The 22,295-nt window shown below is 40.4% G+C and overlaps 1 protein-coding gene across 1 annotated transcript in view; it reads right to left on the bottom strand.

The window, feature by feature from the left end:
- Positions 1–22,295, bottom strand: part of TRPM7 (transient receptor potential cation channel subfamily M member 7) — a 397,085-nt gene that overhangs the window by 83,059 nt on the left and 291,731 nt on the right. The window contains exons 29-33 of the mRNA XM_030189594.1: positions 21,917–21,990; positions 13,687–13,727; positions 12,445–12,470; positions 1,058–1,108; positions 887–952 (exon numbers count right to left, since the gene is read on the bottom strand). Of these exons, the coding sequence (XP_030045454.1) occupies positions 887–952; positions 1,058–1,108; positions 12,445–12,470; positions 13,687–13,727; positions 21,917–21,990 (258 nt within the window). The remainder of the gene's footprint in view (positions 1–886; positions 953–1,057; positions 1,109–12,444; positions 12,471–13,686; positions 13,728–21,916; positions 21,991–22,295) is intronic.

Genomic DNA, 22,295 nt, shown 5'->3' with positions numbered 1-22,295 from the left:
TTTGTATTTAATGCTATTCAAAACAGCATGTCATCTTGATAACGTCTGAAGATGCCACCTAAGACACACTTATCTCCCTTTTAAAATCGTTCACTGCAAAAAAAGAATCAACCAAGCTGGATTATTATGCTGATATGGTATACGTAGGATCATTTTCCTAATATTCTACCAGTTGACATTTTTAGAGGACAGTGACTGCTTCAAAAACAAAACAAAAAAAGTTTTAAGACTCAAATTTCTCACATATTCAGGCATTTTCTGAGTCCCAAGCTGAGGTACACTGCTGTCTGAATCTGGCCCACAGATTTCATACTTTGTTTAGCTATCAAACACTGCTTCTTGAGAAAATATACAAATTTTACAGGCATATTTCAGCACTTGACTGATTAAAAAAAGTTAATAATGCTGGACTATTTAGGGGGTGGGGACACTGCAACATTCACAAAAGGAAAACCAAATCAGAGCCCGGAGTTTACTTTTGGTGCCGATCCCCAAACCACATTTATCCTGAATACATATAGATCTGTTTTTAAATATATAAAATCAAGATTGCATGATAATTAGGATGATCAAATCTGGATGTGGTATGTACAAGACAGACTGCAAAACTCCTAGGTGTGCAATATGCTTGCTTCTGGCTGCCGCACACTAGGCTACCATCTAACTTGGGGTTGATTCAGAATCATGGGGTTCTCAAACTCCTTAGATGTTTTGAGTGGTGAACAGGAGGGAGCAAAGTTCTCTTGGAGTGTGCCAAGTCCTTGATCTCAGAGATAATGCCTGCCTCACTGAGAGGACAGATACTTAGCACTATACAGACTCAGAGAAGGAACAAGTCAGCCTACCCAGCTTTTCTAATGGTACTATCATAAAACCCACATCTTACCTCTTGGAGGTACAGGAGTAAAAGGAATGCTCTGGGACAATCGCATCAAATTATTTCTTTCCACAGCTGTATAACAGTAAGTGAAAAGCATGAAATGTTAAAGCCATGCAAAATCTGTGAAATGACATGCACATTTCTGAAGATTCATATCCTGCTGGTTGCACTACTGACCTGAGTAATAGTAATTAATGTCCACAATTGGTTTGAAAGGAGAGCCAATTCCTGCAAAGTAAAAATGTGGCATGCTTAGCCTAGTGGTATTTCTTTCAAACATGCAGGTTAATCCTTTGATTACAGAAACAGTTTACATTCTGTGTTAATCATCATGTAAGATTTCCAGAAGAAACAGTACTTAAATGAATGCTAGTGTGACCCCTTTACATGGTAAGGGTTATTTAAAACCTGAGTGTTCACAATGGTTTATTACATTTGGGTGACTACATCCAGAAAGAACACCACATATAAAAACATACAAGTAAACCATACAAATTTAATTAAGTTAAAGAACCTATTAAAAAAATATATATTCTCTCTAAAACTTCTATTCAATTGCTTTCTGTGCTCTCTCTAACATTATACTGTTATCTGATAAAAACGTTAGGGAAAGAACTACATTTTAATCTCCTTTCTAAAAGACAAATAAATTTACCTCTAGCCAAACTTATAGAAATCCCATTCTATAAGTTTGGCCCAAAACAGCTGAAAGCTAATTTACAGGATGAGGATAAGTGGGAAGACATAGCCAGGCTTGTTTTGACAACTGAAGCAGATATAATTCAGTTCATACATATGGAGACAATGTGCTGGGTTGCATGGAGGCCTTCAATGCAAACACCAAATATACAGGTTTGTTTTATTTGGGGGTTTTGTTTTTGTTTTTTTAAAGCATTTTTTAAAATGTAAAGCATGATTTATATGCATAAAATGGTTCCTATAAAACTGTGTGGAGGTATTCATATGTAAAAAGTAAGTACACCTAAAGACTGTGCCTATTTTATGAAGTCTGTATGCAGGCATTCTCAAGTTGCAGTTTGGGAGAAGCACAGTTGTGATATATTATCTTATATTCTTTGTCAACTGACAGGGGTAATGCAGCCACATGACTGGGTGACATTATTCTGATGGTTCCAATATCGGCTCTTTCATATATCCTAGGGAAAGCCTTCGAAGACACTCCCCCAGGCATGCATGGGCATTCATGTGCACTCCCCACCTCCTCTCAGTCTGTTTCAACCAATCCAGTGGTCAACAGCTCGCTCCATCAAGCCAGCGTTAAGGCCTTAAGTTGCATTATTTAGGCCTTAATGTGACTTAAAAGGCCCTACCACTGCCTGACCTAACATTCAATATTCAAGTCACTGAGGGTTAGGTAGTAATGAGATGCAAAATATGCAAATATGTTTTGAATCTCACTACTGTGCAAATGCCCTAATGTGGCCTCGCGTTAGACACTGCAAGTAGAGACCTGCACGGGAACGGGGTTTGCGGGAATTCCGTGGAACCTGCAGGGTTCCCGCAGGAATGGGGTTCTGCAGGGTTCCCGCGGGGACAGAATCAGTTCCTGAGGGATTCCTGTGGGGATGGAAACAATTCCTGCGGGGTTCCAGTGGAAGTGTAAGCTGCACCTGCACCAGCCTCTCATCTACCGAGTACCAAGTTCTTTGAGTGCTGTCTCCTCCTCCTTAACAGTACAAATGCGGAAAGTCTTCCATTAAGGAGGTGGTAGAGACACAAATGAAGACGGAATTCAAAAAGGCATGGGATGAACACAGAGGATCTCTAATTAGAAAATGGAAGTTATAAAAAACCTAAACTTAAATGGCTGCATGTGTGTGGAGGTGTCAAGTGAGGCTTAGATGGTGATTCTGGCTGTAATGAACTAGGCGGATACCACGCAGACTTGTATTGTCTGTGTCTCATATATGACAATCTGTTTTAGGATGGGCTGGAAAGGGCTTAGACAGCTACTTCAGTGGCTGGAACATAAGGGCAGTGCTGGACAAACTTTTACAGTCTGTGTCCCACAAATGAGAAGACAAATAGACTGGAGTGGGCTTCACAGCAACTCCAGCAGTTGGAACATAAGGATAGGGCCGAATAGACTTCTATAGTCTATGTCCCAGAAACACCAAAGGAAGACCATAATCAAATATATAATATCACACTCGTTGATTTAATCATGAATTGATGTGACTATTGGGCAGACTGGACGGACTGTTCAGGCCTTTATTTGTCGTCGCTTACTATGTTACTATTAATCCTCTTTGCTCCCAGGCTGATGTGCAGACCTCAGCTCTGACACAGGCTCGAGCATCAGATGTCACCTGACCTACTGGCACATGCATGTGGCGACCTCTCAGCATAGTGAATCAGAGACAAGTCTTACATATGCGCACCAGAGTGTTCCAATTTCCAAAGTCCATTCCTTCCTTGACTGCAATGCTGCGGCTCAAATCCTGAGAGCTGACTGGAATTTTCTTTTATGCACCATTAAATTTTTGCGGGGATGGGTGGGGACAGATTAAATTCTTGTAGGGATGGGTAAGATTCCAGCAGGGACGGGCGGGGATGGGTAAGATTTCTGTCCCCATGCAACTCTCTCACTGCAAGTCACTTTAGGGCCCCAAAATCACAGTAAAATAACCCACCTTTTTGCTGGGATTATTTTACCACCTGGGTGCATCGAGCTGCAAGGAGAGGGTCCTCCCCAGTCTTGCCTGCAACCCCTCGTGTCACCTCCCTCTAGTACAAGTCCTGTGCACACCCCAAGGGGTTACCTGTTAAACAGCACTGGTGGTTTGGGGGAGATCTGGGGGTCATCAGGAGGTGTCATCTGGGGGGAGGGGTCATTCAGGGGCCCAGTCACTCCTGCTCAGTTTTGTGCCTTCCTGAAAAATGGCATAATTACTAGGGGTACCATTTTCAGAAAGGTGTCAAGACTGGGCAGGGGTGACTGGGTCTTGCCCAAAGACCCCCCCTCCCCCGGTGAGCCCCCCTGGACCTCCCCTAGACCACCAATGCTCTTTAACAGGTAGCCCCTGATGGGTTGGTAGGGTACAAGCAGGATCTGGGGAGACCCTCTCCATGCAGCCTGATGCTCCTGGGCTGTGGAAATAACATTGCTTACAAGCAGCGTTATTCTTGTAAAGCAGGATTCAGCAACCTGCAGTACCGGGATGAACCCCACAGGCATCAAGGTGCAGTAAAGGGTGATCTTTTACCAAACCTTGATGAATTCTCCCCTATCACTCCCACTTGAAGTTTCTTCAAAAGGTTACCAATACTATGGATATCCAAGCTGCTCTTGTCATGCAAGAAAAACAACACTTCAAAGCTATCCTACAGTCCATCAGCACTCCTAAAGAAGTTTCTGACTTGCCCATCGATCAAGTCTTCCATGACATCCTGCTCAAGATCTAGTAAACTTTGCTTACTACCCAGCCTACTTCCAGATGGTTCAACCTGATCCAAGCCATGTACATCTGCTGCTTCCGATCCGAAAAAAAAGAGCCAAAAATATCACAATGCAGGAAAACATCCCACCAGGGAAGGAGCAGAAAGTGTTAAAGAAATTAGGTATTCTCCTCCAGAAGACTGGCAAACAAACAAATAGTTTACTTTATTAGTGCAGTTATCCTAAAATGTTGGAGATAATAAACCTATTGGACAATTCTTGAGGATACAACATTTGTGTTCAACAAGTGAAAATTTTAAAATCAGGGAAAAAATTAAGATTTTATCAACAAGCATATTCCTCAAAAGTAATACATTGCATTTTTGGAACACAAACTCAGTCTCATATGAGAATTACATGGGTTTTTTTTTACCATATTCACTGCAAGCTAACAGAGTTAAGCAATTGGGAGATATTGAAAATCCATCCAGAATTTAAAGAGTTGCCATGATTTGCTTTGGAATGTATGAATAATTTAAAACATTTAAGGGTATGTTCATCTAATAAATCTAGTCAAGATATTCCATATATTATTTGAGACAACACAAATGTGGGAGCTGTGTGGTCCTCTTCCTCACAATGGAAGTACGGCAATCTGTCCATCCAATTCTGAGACTTCCTTGCAAGTTAACATCAAAAACTAATTGCAATTCAGGAGTATTAATGGAAATGCCTGCCTCCAAAGAGCTAAATCAGAACATTGAGAAGAATATATTGTATTATTTTTTAATTGATTCAACAGTCAATAAGTGCATAAGTATTGCCACACTGGGACAGACCAAAGGTCCATCAAGCCCAGCATCCTGTTTCCAACAGTGGCCAATCCAGGTCACAAATACCTGACAAGATCCCATAAAAGTTCAATATATTTTATACTGCTAATCCCTGAAATAAGCAGTGGATATTCCCTAAGTCATTTTAATAATGGTCTATGGACTTTTCCTTTAGGAAGCCATCCAAACCTATTTTAAACTCCGCTAAGCTAAACGCCTTTACCATATTCTCTGGCAAAGAATTCCAGAGTTTAATTACACGTTGAGTGGAGAAACATTTTCTCTGATTCATTTTAAATTTACTACTTTGTAGCTTGATTGCATGCCCCCTAGTCCTAGTACTTTTGGAAAGAGTAAACAAATGATTTAAGTCTATCCATTCAACTCCACTCATTATTTTATAGACCTCTATCATATCTCCCCTCAGCTGTCTTTTCTCCAAGCTGAAGAGCCCTAGCTGATTCAGCCTTTCCTTATAAGGAAGTCGTCCCATCCCCTTTATCATTTTTGACGCCGTTCTCTGTACCTTTTCTAATTCCACTATATCTTTTTTGAGGTGCGGTGACCAGAACCATGGACTGATACAAAGGTATTATAACGTCCTAATTTTTGTTTCCCATTTTTTCCCTAATACCACCTAACATTCTATTTGCTTTCTTAGCCACCAAAGCACACTGAGCAGAGGGTTTCAACATATAATCAACGATGATGACTAGATCTCTTTCTTGGTCGGTGACTCCTAGCGTAGAACCTTGCATTACGTAGCTATAATTCGGGTTCCTCTTTCCCACATGCAACACTTTGCACTTGCTCACAATAACGTCAACTGCCATTTAGACGCCCAGTCTCTCAGTCTCGTAAGGTCGTCTTGTAATTTTTCACAATCCTCTTGCGATTTAACAACTTTGAATAACTTTCTGTAGTCAGCAAATTTAATTACCTCACTACTTACTCCCATCTCTAGATCATTTATAAATACGTTAAAAAGCAGCAGTCCCAGCACAGACCCCTGGGGATCCTTCTGGGGATGCAATAAGACAGGGAGCAAAATGTACATGTGTCAGTATTTACTTGGATATAACTGCCATTTTGCTCAAACTAGAGGAATCTTTGCTTTGGTCTGTCAGTCTCTTGATGTTGTAACAAGAAGAGAAATGAAGTGTGCATGTACAGGCATCTGTTCAATAACTACTGCTATTGTGGTTAAACTAGAGAAAGTCGAATTCCAGGTCTATGAAAGAATTTACTATGTAAAGATAAAATAGTGCAAATCAGATTTTGAGCCATTGCCCCCCCCCCCCCCCTCACTTTTTCACTCTCTCTCTCTTTTTTTTTTTTTTTTTTACGAGAAGTATTTCCCTGAAGAAACCTGTTATGGGCTGATTTTAAAAAATCAGCACCGAAAAAAATACACCTAGGTGTATTCTATAAACTACTCCTAAAGTTAGGTGTGGTTTATAGAATACGCCCAGCACCCATTCCCTGCGACTATATTTAGTTGCAGCCATTTACACCAACTAAACCCTGGTGTAAATGTCAATGCCTAAGTTATGCGTGGAAAGGCACATTCTATAACACTGCGTGTAAATGCAAGGAACGTCCGTGATCCACCCATGCCCCTTTTCAGATCTGCGTCTTAGAATTTATGCACATTACTTTGTAGAATACACTTAGAAAGATATGCACATAAATTCTAAAGCCAATTAGTGGCAATAATTGCTTATTAAGTTACAATTATCAGCAATGATTGGCTTGTTAAGCCAATGAAGTTGCACATGTAAAACAGAATATGACCAAATCTGCATGAGCAGCTTAGGTCGCACCATATAGAATTTCATGGTATATAGGAAAGATAAACAGCCAGGGTTGAATAGGAGAAAGAACAAATGGTGATATTGATTTTCCATAGGGACTGTACTGAATAGTTGTATCATTTTTATTATTCAACACATAAGAAAGGAGCACAAATATGGACTGCAACAACATAAATGCACCTTTTTTACGTTTCAATCTTTTTTATTGAGAATTAGAAAAATACAGAACAGTGTGAAGCAAAGAAGAAGAAAACAATAACCAGGTGCCAACCCTCCCCTGCCACCCCTTCTACTCACCCAGGTCTAGCAAAGCTAGGAAGTCAAATATTTAGAAGGTAACTGCGGGCTCTCGGTGTCAGGGTCCCCCAGAAAGGTTCCCAAATAGCCTGGAATTGCTGACCCATAGAATGTGAAAAGTCCTTGAAAACGGTCCATGTGCATTTGAGTAATCAAACGACAACTACTACAAATCCCCAAACTCACAACAGAAGAAAACCACCAACCATTCCAAGTGGGATATATAAATGTCAGATCAGTAGTAAACAAAACAGAAACCATAAATGACTGGATTACAGAGGAAAACCTAGGACTAGTATTCATCAACAAAACATGGATTCACAGCAATGAAGATCCCATAATTCCAAACATTTGTCCTCCAGGATATAAAATTTTACACTGGACCAGAAAGGGAAAAAAGGGCGGGGGTATCGCATTAATTTACAGATCCCACTTCGCAATAGAAACTTTTCCCAAATCCATAATACCACAAATTGAAATCACCTCGATCAGTATAAAAGATAAGCCTTTACTTAACCATCTATGCTGTATCATATTCTATGCTGGAAAGAAGCCCAGACAAACCTCATGGACTACATATCAAACACATGTGTAGCAAACCCAAACGTGTTAATAATAGATGATATTGTCAATGCAGCACTGGCGTCCCTGAAGAAGAATTTTGAAACAGGGATTTCTGTTGGACATTTGGAACAGTCAGTGAAATAGCGACAAAATAAAATAAGCTTGCTCCTTTCTGCTCCTTTATATTTTGGTGCTTTTTTGTATAGTGTATGGACACCATTTATTATAAAGTTTTGGACATTGATTCTTGTCTACGGAATTGGGGGATTTTTGTGTTTACGGATGCCTATTGAATGTTTTCACACTCCTGGTTTAACATTATAAATAGAAAATGTAAGAAATAATAAAACAAGATTTGGATATATTAAATTAATTAGGGGTTACAAATATAGGGAGTATTCATGATGTATAAAGCTTTCAAGTGAGTAGTTTGTGACTAAACTCACTGAAATTCAAGCTTGGCTGTTGGTTCAGCCTATACTGAACTCTCTTTTGTTCCCTTTTCAAAGAAAAGTGTTACCAGGATTGTGCATTTCTCTAGGTATCTGATATACCGGCTGTGAGATTGACTATTTTTTGATTTTCATTTCTGGATTTTTTGGTAGTCATTAATAAATAAGGCAGTGAACAGAAAGGGCACAAGCTTCCATCGATCAACCCAAACCCTTAACTCACCTTCTGACACTAAATTAAATCCACTAACCGATCACTATCAGGACACAGGACAATCTCATTGATCCATATAATTTCTAAACTTGTTCAATATTAAATGAGAAGAAAACATAAGCTTTTTTAAAGATCTTTTATATCTAATACATTTATAAAATAAAAGAGAAAATAAAAAATAGCAAGAAAGGTTATTTTAAAAAAATTAATGTACATGGATTATGACTTTACAACTTTTTGGGGGAGGAGGGGGAGTTTTTGATGGTAAAATTACGTGGGCTGTTTTCATTTAGGTATCTTTATTATTTGGAAATACTAAATCTGATATCAGCAGGGCTTCAGAAATTCAGTAGCCCCCACACTCTGGAATGCATTGCCTGAAAGGCTCCGCTTAACACACGACCACCTCTACTTTAGGAAGCAGGTGAAAGCTTGGCTCTTCAACCAAGACTTTAACGGAAGAAGCAACTAACTTGTTAGTCTCACTCACACACACAAGGATTGACTTGGGCTGCACATACTGCAGCGGGACATGTTTATCCACTCCTACCCTAGCTGAGATAATATTTAACCATCTCTCTGACCTCACGTGCAACTTTCTTCAAATCAATCACCTTACTTTCTAATTCTTCCTACTTTCTTACTCATCTATATGTTACAACTTTGCCTTACCCTTAACTACCAATTATAATGTTCTAGTACATATTGCATTGTCATTGCAAGTAGTATGCCATCAGGGCCGTGCCGATGCGGTAAGCACCTCTGGAGGGCGCCGCCGCGGTGCTTACCCTCACCCCGCGCCGCCGAGGCCTTTAAATCTTTTACTTGCAGTCGCAGCAGCGTCTGTGAAAGCGGAGCGCTGCCGACGTCTCCCTTCCCTTCGCGCTGTCGGTTCCCTCAGTGTCCCGCCTTCTTCTGACATTTAAAGGCCCCCAGGGCGCGCCGCGATCATCTTCTACTTATCATTTCTAAAGCGCTACTAGACGTACGCAGCGCTGTATACTTGAACATGAAGAGACAGTCCCTGCTCGACAGAGCTTACAATCTAATTAGGACAAACAGGACAAACAAGAGATAAAGGAATATTAAAGTGAGGAAGATAAGGGTTCTGAACAAGTGAATAAGGGTTAGGAGTTAAAAGCAGCATCAAAAAGGTGGGCTCTTAGCTTAGATTTGAAGACGGCCAGAGATGGAGCTTGACGTACCGGCTCAGGAAGTCTATTCCAGGCATATGGTGCAGCAAGATAAAAGGAACGGAGTTTGGAGTTAGCAGTGGAGGAGAAGGGTGCAGATAAAAGAGATTTACCCAGTGAACGGAGTTCCCAGAGAGGAATGTAGGGAGAGATGAGAGTGGAGAGGTACTGAGAAGCTGCAGAATGAATGCACTTATAGGTCAATAAGAGGAGTTTGAACTGTATGCGGAAACGGATAGGAAGCCAGTGAAGTGACTTGAGGAGAGGGCTAATATGAGCATAACGACACTGGCGGAATATTAGTCGTGCAGCAGAATTTTGAACAGATTGAAGAGGAGAGAGATGGCTTACTGTACACCACCTTGAATGAATTCCTTCAAAAAGGCGGTAAATAAATCCTAATAAATAAAACTAAAAAATTTGAGATTTACAGTCAAAGAAGGGAATATTCACTCTGCTGGCCAGCAAACTCCTTCCCTCCACCACTGCCCCTACAGCTCTCTTCTTCCCCATTGTCTGCTTCCTTCCACTCTCCCATTCCCTGTATGCCTCTAATTCAACCCTATGAAGAAGTAGGGGACATCCAAATGACTTCCGACAGATGAAATGCATAGTTTTATTGAGCATAAAAATGACCAGACATGAGACAGTTTTTCAGCGGATAGGATAGTCTGCCTCATGGGTCAGTCACTGTTTCCCTGCGTTGGATTCATGATAGCACCATTTAGCTGTTTGTCTATTGATGTGTTTTCTCAACACTCTGGTTTGCAGCACCATTTTTCGTTGTATCTTTACTGTTCTTTAAAGTGTTTAACTCAGCACTCAACAGTGATTGTACTGGAAGACATTTGGTCGTCCCCTACTTCTTCCTTGTGCGGTTTCGATTACCATAAAGGGTTTTTTTCCTTTTCTTTTGCCTGTGTGGTTCAACCCTCCCTAGTGCCTCCATTTCTCTTCTACAAATGGATTTAGTGAAGGGAAATCTTGCCTCACTAGTCTACTACATTTCTTTGAAAGGGTGAACAAACATGTGAATAAAGGTGAGCCGGTTGATATTGTGTATCTGGATTTTCAGAAGGTGTTTCACAAAGTACCTCATGAAAGACTCCAGAGGAAATTGGAGAGTCATGGGATATGAGGTAGTATACTATTGTGGATTAAAAACTGGTAAAAGATAGAAAACAGAGAGTAGGGTTAAATGGGAGGTATTCTCAATAACGAAGTGTAGTTAGTGGGGTTCCCCAGGGGTCTGTGCTGGGACTGCTGCTTTTTAACATATTTATAAATGACCTAGAGATGGGAGTAACTAATGAGGTAATTAACAAAGTTATTCAAAGTCGTTAAATCGCTGGAGGATTGTGAAATATTACAAGAGGACCTTACGAGACTGGGCGTCTAAAAGGCAGATGACGTTTAATGTGAGCAAGTGGAAAGTGATGCATGTGGGAAAGAGGAACCCCAATTATAGCTACGTCATGCAAGGTTCCACATTAGGAGTCACAGACCAAGAAAGGGATCTAGGTGTCATCGTTGATGATACGTTGAAATCTTCTGCTCAGTGTGCTGCTGCAGCTAAGAAAGCAAATAGAATGTTAGGTATTATTAGGAAAGAAATGAAAAACAAAAATGAGAACGTTATAATGCCTTTGTATCGCTCCATGGTGCGACCGCACCTCGAATATTGCGTTCAATTCTGGTCACCGCATCTCAAAAAAGATATAGTGGATTCAGAAAAGGTACAGAGAAGGGCGACGAAAATGATAAAGAGGATGGGACGACTTCCCTATGAGGAAAGGCTAAAGCAGCTAGGGCTCTTTGGATTGGAGAAAAGGTGGCTGAGGGGAGATATGATAGAGGTCTATAAAATAATGAGTGGAGTTGAACAGGTAGATATGAAGCGTCTGTTTACACTTTCCAAAAATACTAGGACTAGGGGGCATGCAATGAAGCTACAATGTAGTAAATTTAAAACGAATCATAGAAATTTTTCTTCACTCAATGTGTAATTGAACTCTGGAATTTGTTGCCAGAGAATGTGGTAAAGGCGGTTAGCTTAGCGGAGTTTAAAAAAGGTTTGGATGGCTTCCTAAAGGAAAAGTCCATAGACCATCATTAAATGGACTGGGGGACAATCCACTATTTCTGGGATAAGCAGTATAAAATGTTTTGTACTTTTTTGGGATCTTGCTAGGTATTTGTGGCCTGGATTGGCCACTGTTGGAAACAGGATGCTGGGCTTGATGGACCTTTGGTCTGTCCCAGTATGGCAATACTTATGTACTAAATGTTTCCGTTCATGCTCCTCATTGTCATCACTACTATAGAAGTAGATGAGTGTAAGATTTTGATGGGGGCCCAGTCCTAGCTGCTAATAGGTACAGAGACTGTAGTCTCAGAGAGCACAGGGTCTCCTCGTCCTGCAAAGCTCCTGCTTCAAGAACAATAAAATGGATTGGGCAGAGTATTGGAGGTGGAGGAGGAGAATAATGGAGTTGAGGTACAGGAAGGGCAATGTGTTTGAATGTTCAGCCAGAAAAAATAAAATCTAAAAAAAAAAAAAAAATCTCATTCACACACTTTTCACTAATGAACAAATGAATGATATTTTCACGCCCTAGATATCATCATTAAAATTTTGTTCATACTAAATTATAATTTGATATATCCTGAAAATGAAAGGTTTTTTTTAACCCCTTTTACTTCTACATAGGACTAGACCTATTATTTTATCACCACACATTAAGACTATAATTAAAAGCCTTTTATCATACTTTGTAAAGATAAAAGGAAAACTTACCATTCAATGCATCTTCTTGAGGAGGTCTGAAAAATAAATATTTATTAGTTCATTTTAAACCATTTCTGTTCAGAAACAAAAGCATGCTACAATGCTTGCTTATTTTGTTTTCCTTCTTCAGAGTGCAACACTTCTGCTCCTTACAGATACTAATGTACATACAGAATATATATTAGTATCTGTCTGTAAGAACACTAAAATATTAAAACACCACTATTTTCTACATCATTATTCAATTAATTTATTAAACTTGATACACCACTATTTGCAATAACAATTGCACCAAGGCCAGTTACATAAATTCTAATAAATAAATTACAAAATGAAACAGAGAATATATTTAATACATTATAAAATTACCCTCCAAGCTTATTCCCCAAAAATTCACACAACCACCCATGCTTTTAATAGTTTCTGAAAGCATAAATATTTGATCTCCTTCTGCAAACTAGCAGGCAAATTATTCCATAGTTTTGGGCCTGCAAACTGAAAGCTTGTTTCTTAGTAGACACTAATCGGATCACATCCAGAGGAGGAAACTGAAGGCCCCACATAAAATTTTTCCTTAAGTTAGCCACCTTTATTTTTTATCTTGCTCATATTACTCTATGTTATTTGTCTTTGGGATCCTTTTAAAAAGCCGTGGTAAAAAGTGGCCTGTGGTCGTATGGGCGCGTCTTTTAGGCACACGCTGGGCTATTTTTTTACCGTGGCTGGGAAAAAGCCAATTTTTAAATGGGCCAAGAAATAGGCCTGCATTAATATTAAAACCAGTGCAAGCCTGAGCCCTTACCGCCACCAATATGGGTTCCGAGTGGTGGAACTCGATACCAAAAACCATAAAAAGTATCACAAATCTCCTCCAATTCAGAAAAGAAATGAAAACCTACCTCTTCAAAACATTCTATAACTAATCACAAAGATATTGATGTCTTCCTTTCAAATCTACCTCTTTAAAAACTATATGAATAAATATTACCAAAATTCTTCAATTGAACAAAGGCTATCACTACCTTTTCCACTTCAAGTCTATCTTTTCAAAAACTCTATGAATAACCACACGAACTATAGATGCCCTCTCAACATTGCACACCACTATTGGAACTCCACCAAAATGTAAATTGTAAGCCACTTTGAACCGAAACTTGTTTTTGGATAATAGTGGGATACAAGAATGCATAAATAAATAAATAAAAATTATATTAAGTCAGTAAGGGAAGAAAGATCATAGAAGCTACTCACATCTGATTATTGCTTGAAGATGGCCTTCCCTGTAACCAGTCCTTTAATACATTAAAAAAAAAATCAAAACATCAGTGCTAAAAAAATATATAATTTTCACATTCATAACCGTAAACAATAATTTGGCTTCCCTGTAAGTCCATCTTAGCAACGGGAAATAGAATATGTCCACTCTATAAGAAAAGTTTTCAAGTGAAGTTTTAAAAAACCATTTCTGCACATATACCAGTGTTTTGAGTATGGAAACAGGCCCCTATAAAACTGTACATCTGAAAAGCACAAAAAGTTACATGCAAGCATTCCCAGGGGTGAGGATGAGGAGGGATCTGCATTTACATACATAATTTTGAAAATACACTAGCCTGTAAATTCTATAAAGGTCGCCCACATTTAGGCATGATCCTGAGTTGCGCACGTAATTAAATTAGTTGCAATACTTAATTGGCTGCTAATTATTGGTGTTAATTGGCATGCACAATTCTATAAAGAACCACACCTAAATCTTCTTGCAAGCAACCCAAAAGGGGGCATGGCCATGAGAAGAAAATGGGTGGGTCAGGGGTGTTCCAGAACATTACACACAGTGTTATTGAATTTGGTGGTTGCACACTCAACTTGCATACTAGGATTTACATCCGGCTTCAGTTGGTATACTCTGGTAGCAGGAATCTGCATTAAGTGCTATTCTATAAAGAGTGCTCGGCCCTTAGCACTCTTTATAAAATAGCGCCGAGTGCATATTTTTCCCAGTGCCCTATATGTGCATAAAATAAGCCAAAAAAATGTCTGTGGCAAACAGCAGGTGTCAAATTGAGGACAAATTCCCCAAGGTAATTTATTGAACTGATATCTTCTGCCTCCCAGTGTAACTGAAAAAGCTCCTTCCACAAACCCCCGTTTCCTCAAATAAAACAAAGCTCCTCTTGTAGCTCGTGAACAAAGAGCAGGCAAGCTCCTTTGTGTGCTCCTATAATTGTTCTCTTTTGACATCTCTTTTTCTGACATATTGCCTTCCTCTATGGGGCTTCTTCCCTCTTCTAACCCAGTTTTTGTTCACTGGGCCCCAAAGGCATTGCTTGCTTAAACAGTGATCAGCCTGCAGACCCCACTATCAGTTGGTCAGACCTAAATGTCTCCTCCCAGTATCTTTAACTAACCCTCACCACAGTTTATCCTTTGAGAATTTGCAGTCCACTGCCTTTTGCTCTCTACTAGGACTGGTCTACTCAATGTTTGTTCACTGAAAACAAAATCCACACTAATCTATGAACCGATTCCACACTAATCTATGACCCGATTCGTCACACATTACTAACTGTATCTGATATATTGTTACGATAATGTCAACAAATCTATATAAGCCACATTGAGCCTGCAAATAGGTGGGGGAATGTGGGATACAAATGCAATAAATAAATAAATAAATATAACCTACAGCTATTCCGTGTCACAGAAACCTGACTGAAAGATGGCAAGTCACCTGCTGTCTGTAATGCTTACTCTCTTCTATTCCAAATTTAGGTCAGACAGAAGTGGAGGAGGTTATTTATTCCTCTATTTTAGCTATTTCGTACCTCTCTCTTGTTCTCATTCTCAGTACAACTTCTATTAATTCAACTTAACTACTCCTGGGCTTGTAATTTGCTTCTTTCTCTATTGTTCTCCAGGAGGGACCCATGCCTTTCTTGATAAAATATCAGGGTTTGCCTCAGGCTTTGCTTTTCAGCTTCCCAACTTTATTGTTCTTGGGGATATTAATATTCCTACAGACTCTCTTTTGCCTAGATGTTTTGCCTTTCATGAGCTACCAGGTACTTCTTAGCCAAGATCAGGTGACCCTCAGGGGGAGGAATGCTGGCTTCGGCCTAACCCCTGGTAAGCCTTTTCTTGGTTGAGAGGTGCCCAGCTTTCCTTCTAATAAGTTCTGGGAGAAGAGGATATTTCTCTGGTAAGTGAACAAATTTTGCTTGTGCTTTCGGAACTTGAAGATTGGGGTTTAAAGGAGGAACTGTAAGTTAGTGACAGGCTGATATCCTTAATACTTTAGCAAGTTTTAAATTACGGAAAAACTCAAAAAACACTAAGATGGAGTCAGCAGTCCAGCAGCGAGAGGGGTGCTATCCAGTCTTTTGCATTGAGTGTCACATGTATGATTATCTCCCAATTGGTGAGGTGTCATATGTGTGTGCCCGATGCAAAGAGCTCCTAGCTCTCGGAGAACGTGTCCGTTCTCTTGAGGCTAGAGTAGCAGACTTGATGGAGCTGAGGGAGACAGAGAGGTACATAGAGGAGACCTACAGGGATGTTGTAGAGAAGTCCCACCTCCAGTCAGGTAGCCCCTGTGCTACCTTGGAGGAGGGAGGTCTCCTAGAAGGAGAGCATCACCCTGGTGAAGTAGGAAGTACTCCTGTAGCCAGGACCTGCCCACCAGGGGATGTACTATCCTTTCGCACCGAGGATATATCTCCAAATATTGCCCGGGAGGGAAAGGTTAGGACAGCTGTTGTACTTGGTGATTCGATCATTAGGCATATAGATAGCTGGGTGGCTGGTGGACGTGAGGATCGCCTGGTGACTTGCCTGCCTGGTGCGAAGGTGGCGGACCTCACGCGTCACCTAGATAGGATTTTATATAGTGCTGGGGAGGAGACGGCTGTCTTGGTACATGTGGGTACTAATGACATAGGAAAATGTGGGAGAGAGGTTCTGGAAGCAAAATTTAGGCTCTTAGGTAGAAAGCTGAAATCCAGATCCTCCAGGGTAGCATTTTCTGAAATGCTACCTGTGCCACGCGCAGGGCCCAAGAGACAGGCAGAGCTCCAGAGTCTCAATGCGTGGATGAGACGATGGTGCAGGGAGGAGGGCTTTAGATTTGTTAGGAACTGGGCAACATTCTGGGGAAGGGGGAGCCTATTCCGAAAGGATGGGCTCCATCTTAACCAGAGTGGGACCAGGCTGCTGGCATCGGCGTTTAAGAAGGAGATAGAGCAGCTTTTAAACTAGAAATGGGGGGAAGGCCGACAGTCGCTCAAAAGAGCATGGTTCGGGATAAGGTATCTTTCAAAGATATCACCATAACAGGGAAGATAGAGTATCCTGATAGTGAGGTTGCAAAAGAGATTGTAGTAGATCGGGTATCCTTAAATAACAATAAAAATCAGACAAAAGATTGCCAATTAATACTGTCAAGTACTAAGCATGATGTACTTAGGAACAACAAACATAGTTTGAAATGTCTATATGCGAATGCCAGGAGCCTAAGAAATAAGATGGGGGAGTTAGAATATATTGCACTAAATGAAAAATTAGATATAATAGGCATCTCTGAGACCTGGTGGAAGGAGGATAACCAGTGGGACACTGTCATACCGGGGTACAAATTATATCGTAGTGATAGGGTGAATCGGATTGGTGGAGGGGTAGCATTGTATATTAACGAGAGCCTTGAATCAAATAGATTGAAAATTCTGCAGGAAACAAAACACTCCTTGGAATCACTGTGGATTGAAATTCCATGTGCAAAGGGGAAAAGGATAGTGATAGGAGTGTACTACCGTCCGCCTGGCCAGGACGAACAGACGGATGCGGAAATGTTAAAGGAAATCAGGGACACAAACAAACTGGGCAACACAATAATAATGGGGGATTTCAATTACCCGCATATAGACTGGGTTAATGTAACATCTGTACACGCAAGGGACATAAGATTTCTTGATGAAATCAAGGACAGCTTCATGGAACAGCTAGTTCAGGAGCCGACAAGAGAAGGAAAAATACTAGACTTAGTCCTTAGTGGTGCTCATGATCTAGTGCAGGGGGTAACGGTACGAGGGCCGCTTGATAACAGTGATCATAATATGATCGGTTTTGATATTGGCATTGAAGGAAGTGAAACTAGGAAATCAAGTACGCTAGCGTTTAACTATAGAAAAGGTGATTACGACAAAATGAGAAAAATGGTGAAAAAAAGACTGAAAGGAGCAGCTCGCAGAGTAAAAAACTTGCGTCAGGCGTGGATGCTGTTTAAAAACACCATCCTGGAGGTTCAGGACAAATATATTCCACGTATTAGAAAAAAGGGAAAAAAGACTAAACGTCAGCCGGCGTGGCTAAACAGTAAGATAAAGGAAGTCATTAGAGCCAAAAAACAATCCTTCAGAAAGTGGAGAAGAGAACCAACTGAAAGTAACAGGATAGATCATAAGGAATGCCAAGCCAAATGCAAAGCGGAGATAAGGAGGGCAAAAAAGGACTTTGAGAAGAAATTAGCGTTGGAAGCAAAAATACATAGTAAAAATTTTTTAGATACATTAAAAGCAGGAAACCGGCCAAAGAGTCGGTTGGGCCGCTGGACGAAAATGGTGTTAAAGGGGCGATCAGGGAGGACAAAGCCGTAGCGGAGAAATTAAATGAATTCTTTGCTTCGGTCTTCACCGAGGAGGATTTGGGGGGGACACCGGTGCCGGAAAGAATATTTGAAGCGGGGGAGTCGGAGAAACTAAACGAATTCTCTGTAACCTTGGAGGATGTAATGGGTCAGTTCAGCAAGCTGAAGAGTAGTAAATCACCGGGACCTGATGGTATTCATCCCAGAGTATTAATAGAACTAAAAAATGAACTTGCGGAGCTACTGTTAGAAATATGCAATCTGTCCCTAAAATCGAGTGTAGTACCGGAAGACTGGAGGGTAGCCAACGTTACTCCGATTTTTAAGAAGGGTTCCAGAGGAGATCCGGGAAATTATAGACCGGTGAGTCTGACGTCGGTGCCGGGCAAGATGGTGGAGGCTATTATTAAGAATAAAATTGCAGAGCATATACAAAAACATGGACTGATGAGACAAAGTCAGCACGGATTTAGTGAAGGGAAGTCTTGCCTCACCAATCTAATGCATTTTTTTGAGGGGGTAAGCAAACATGTGGACAATGGGGAGCCGGTTGATATTGTATATCTGGATTTTCAGAAGGCGTTTGACAAAGTGCCGCACGAAAGACTCCTGAAGAAATTGCAGAGTCATGGAATCGGAGGTAGGGTATTATTATGGATTAAGAACTGGTTGAAAGATAGGAAGCAGAGAGTAGGATTGCGTGGCCAGTATTCTCAGTGGAGGAGGGTAGTTAGTGGGGTCCCGCAGGGGTCTGTGCTGGGTCCGTTGCTTTTTAATGTATTTATAAATGACCTAGAGATGGGAATAACTAGTGAGGTAATTAAATTCGCCGATGACACAAAATTATTCAGGGTCGTCAAGTCGCAGGAGGAATGTGAACGATTACAGGAGGACCTTGCGAGACTGGGAGATTGGGCGTGCAAGTGGCAGATGAAGTTCAATGTTGACAAGTGCAAAGTGATGCATGTGGGTAAGAGGAACCCGAATTATAGCTACGTCTTGCAAGGTTCCGCGTTAGGAGTTACGGATCAAGAAAGGGATCTGGGTGTCGTCGTCGATGATACGCTGAAACCTTCTGCTCAGTGTGCTGCTGCGGCTAGGAAAGCGAATAGAATGTTGGGTGTTATTAGGAAGGGTATGGAGTCCAGGTGTGCGGATGTTATAATGCCGTTGTATCGCTCCATGGTGCGACCGCACCTGGAGTATTGTGTTCAGTACTGGTCTCCGTATCTCAAAAAGATATAGTAGAATTGGAAAAGGTACAGCGAAGGGCGACGAAAATGATAGTGGGGATGGGACGACTTTCCTATGAAGAGAGGCTGAGAAGGCTAGGGCTTTTTAGCTTGGAGAAGAGACGGCTGAGGGGAGATATGATAGAAGTGTATAAAATAATGAGTGGAATGGATCGGGTGGATGTGAAGCGACTGTTCACGCTATCCAAAAATACTAGGACTAGAGGACATGAGTTGAAGCTACAGTGTGGTAAATTTAAAACGAATCGGAGAAAATTTTTCTTCACCCAACGTGTAATTAGACTCTGGAATTCGTTGCCGGAGAACGTGGTACGGGCGGTTAGCTTGACGGAGTTTAAAAAGGGGTTAGATAGATTCCTAAAGGACAAGTCCATAGACCGCTATTAAATGGACTTGGAAAAATTCCGCATTTTTAGGTATAACTTGTCTGGAATGTTTTTACGTTTGGGGAGCGTGCCAGGTGCCCTTGACCTGGATTGGCCACTGTCGGTGACAGGATGCTGGGCTAGATGGACCTTTGGTCTTTCCCAGTATGGCACTACTTATGTACTTATGTACTTATGAATGATTTTGAGTCCAATCAATATATTTATTTTACTGCTCACAATAAAGACCACTCTTTCTTGAGATCCTACCTCAATTGCTCCCACTGATATTTCATGGTCCAGTCACCCTCTGATCATTATTAACTATTCACACAGACATCAGCTTTTGATTTGATTTATTAGAACTTAATCGCCTTTCCTCAAAAAGATAAAGTGATGTACAAATATCCAAAAGAAAAGAATACCATTACTGAATAGGAGACAGCTTTGATTTATAATGCACCATGGCACTCTCGCCAATGGCATAATACTTGAATTTACAACTCTAGCTTATTCAGTACCTTGCCGGAGGAGTGGCCTAATGATTAGTGCAGTGGGCTGAGAGTCTGGGGAACTGAGTTCAATTGTCACTGCAGCTCCTTGTGACCATGGGCAAGTCACTTAACCCTCTATTGTTCCAGGTACAAAAGCTCAGATTGTGAGCCCAGCAGGGACAGAGAAAATACCTGCTTAGAATATATAAACAGCTTTGGCTGTACCACAGAAAGACAGTATATCAAGTCCATGACCCTTTACCCTTCGTCTGATTTTATTAAACATCAGGCTATTTCTGAAATTTTGCTTAAATTGAACTTGATTGTTGATTGACTTTCTAATAACCATTTGAAATTAAATAGTTCTAAGACTGTGGCCATTGTATTCTCATTCTGCAGCCCCCCCCCCCCCCCCCCCCACACACACACACACATCCTTCTCCTCCCATTATACATAACACTCAGATACCTCTTAAGGACTCAATCAAAATATTGAGGGGGTCACTCTTGATAACCGTCTTTCTTTCTCTGCTCACATCTCATGCATGGAACAAAAACCTTTTTATATGCTCATGCTGCCTGCTCTCTATTCAAAACTAAATACCGCTGTCAAACTAATTTACGGTGCCAAAAAATTATGATAGTGCTTCTTATGAAAGGACCAATTGCTCCCTATTCACTACAGGACTATTTTTAGATCCTCATGCTAGCTCATCACATCCTGCACTCTAGCATTCCATCTCATCTTCTGTTTTCTGACTCCATTCGTTCCATCTCATTCTTCACTCTACTACCAGTATCTTTTAGTAATTCCTTCCTTTTTACAGATACACTCACATCTTGCTCACTCTCCCCGTTTCAGCCTTGTTCCTTTCCTCTTGAATTCCCTTCCCCTTGATCTTCACTCAAAATTATTAGATTTAAATCTTTACTTGAGTAAAGAGGTGTGGTAGCCATGTTATTCCACTTTTAAAGGTAATCAATACAAATAAACCAAAATAAAACATGGAAAAAACATGATACCTTTTTATTGGACATAATACATTTCTTGTCTCCATGCATATCTCCCTGTCCCTCATCCACCCAACTCTTACTGTCTCTCACCTATCCACCCCCATCCTGTTAGACTGTCACTGGAATGCTTTGATGTTTTACTTATATATACTGTCATCTACCAACATTTGCTTATTTCCGATCTGACGAAGAAGGGCAACCGTCGAAAGCTAATCAAGAAATGTATTATATCCAATAAAAAAAGGTATCATCTTATTTTGTTTTCCACGTTTTATTTTATTAAATCTTTACTTAAAGCACACCTTTTCAAAGCAGTATACCCATCCACTTAATCCAACACCTGTCCCTGATTTACCCCACTTATACCCATTCTTTTCTGCCTCACTATGGTATCTTTTTAACTTCTTACAATGTTTGTATCTTTCTAATTTTACTATGTTAAAATTTCAGTTTTAGTTTAAGCAGTATTAATGCAACATTTCTTTACTCCATCCCCTATATTTAATTACTTGGCACATAACCTAGGACACCTACTGTACTTTCCCTTTCATCTCCCCAAATATTCTTGTAAACCACTTTGATTCTTTTATATAATTTGCGGTGCAACAAATAACGGTGAACTATGAACTAAACTAAAGATGATGGACATTCCAGAAAGGAAGGGGGAATTAGAAATTACATTTCTGACTATTTGCAAATCAAGTACAGTTCACTAACCGTTAGTAAGGCTGCTTTGGAATCTTCCTGCTGAATATCTTCAATTGGAGATGTTTTTCTGCTACTGCTGTGCACTGAAAAATAACTGCTATGTTATTTCAGGACTAAAGAAATGGAAGTACAAGCTAAAACTAACAAATAAGTGGAACTATTGGTATTTCTACTTTACCAGTTAGAGATGGTGAAATATATGTTCTCTGAGGCAAAACTGTGCTAAAACACAAACCTATACATCCTAAATGAAGACCCATATTTTTTTTTCATTTTAAAGTATATAACAGTTTACCTTTCTCAGTCATCCAAAATGTTTGTTTTGCAAAATACTGTTGTATTGTCATCCTATTTTTGATATTTTTTGTTTTTTTTACATTTGTACCCC

This window comes from Microcaecilia unicolor, chromosome 1 (genome assembly GCF_901765095.1).
Source record: "Microcaecilia unicolor chromosome 1, aMicUni1.1, whole genome shotgun sequence".
NCBI classification, from domain to species: Eukaryota; Metazoa; Chordata; class Amphibia; order Gymnophiona; family Siphonopidae; genus Microcaecilia; species Microcaecilia unicolor.
Note: the sequence above shows the minus strand (reverse complement) of the source record. Positions and strands in the feature narration are given on the sequence as shown.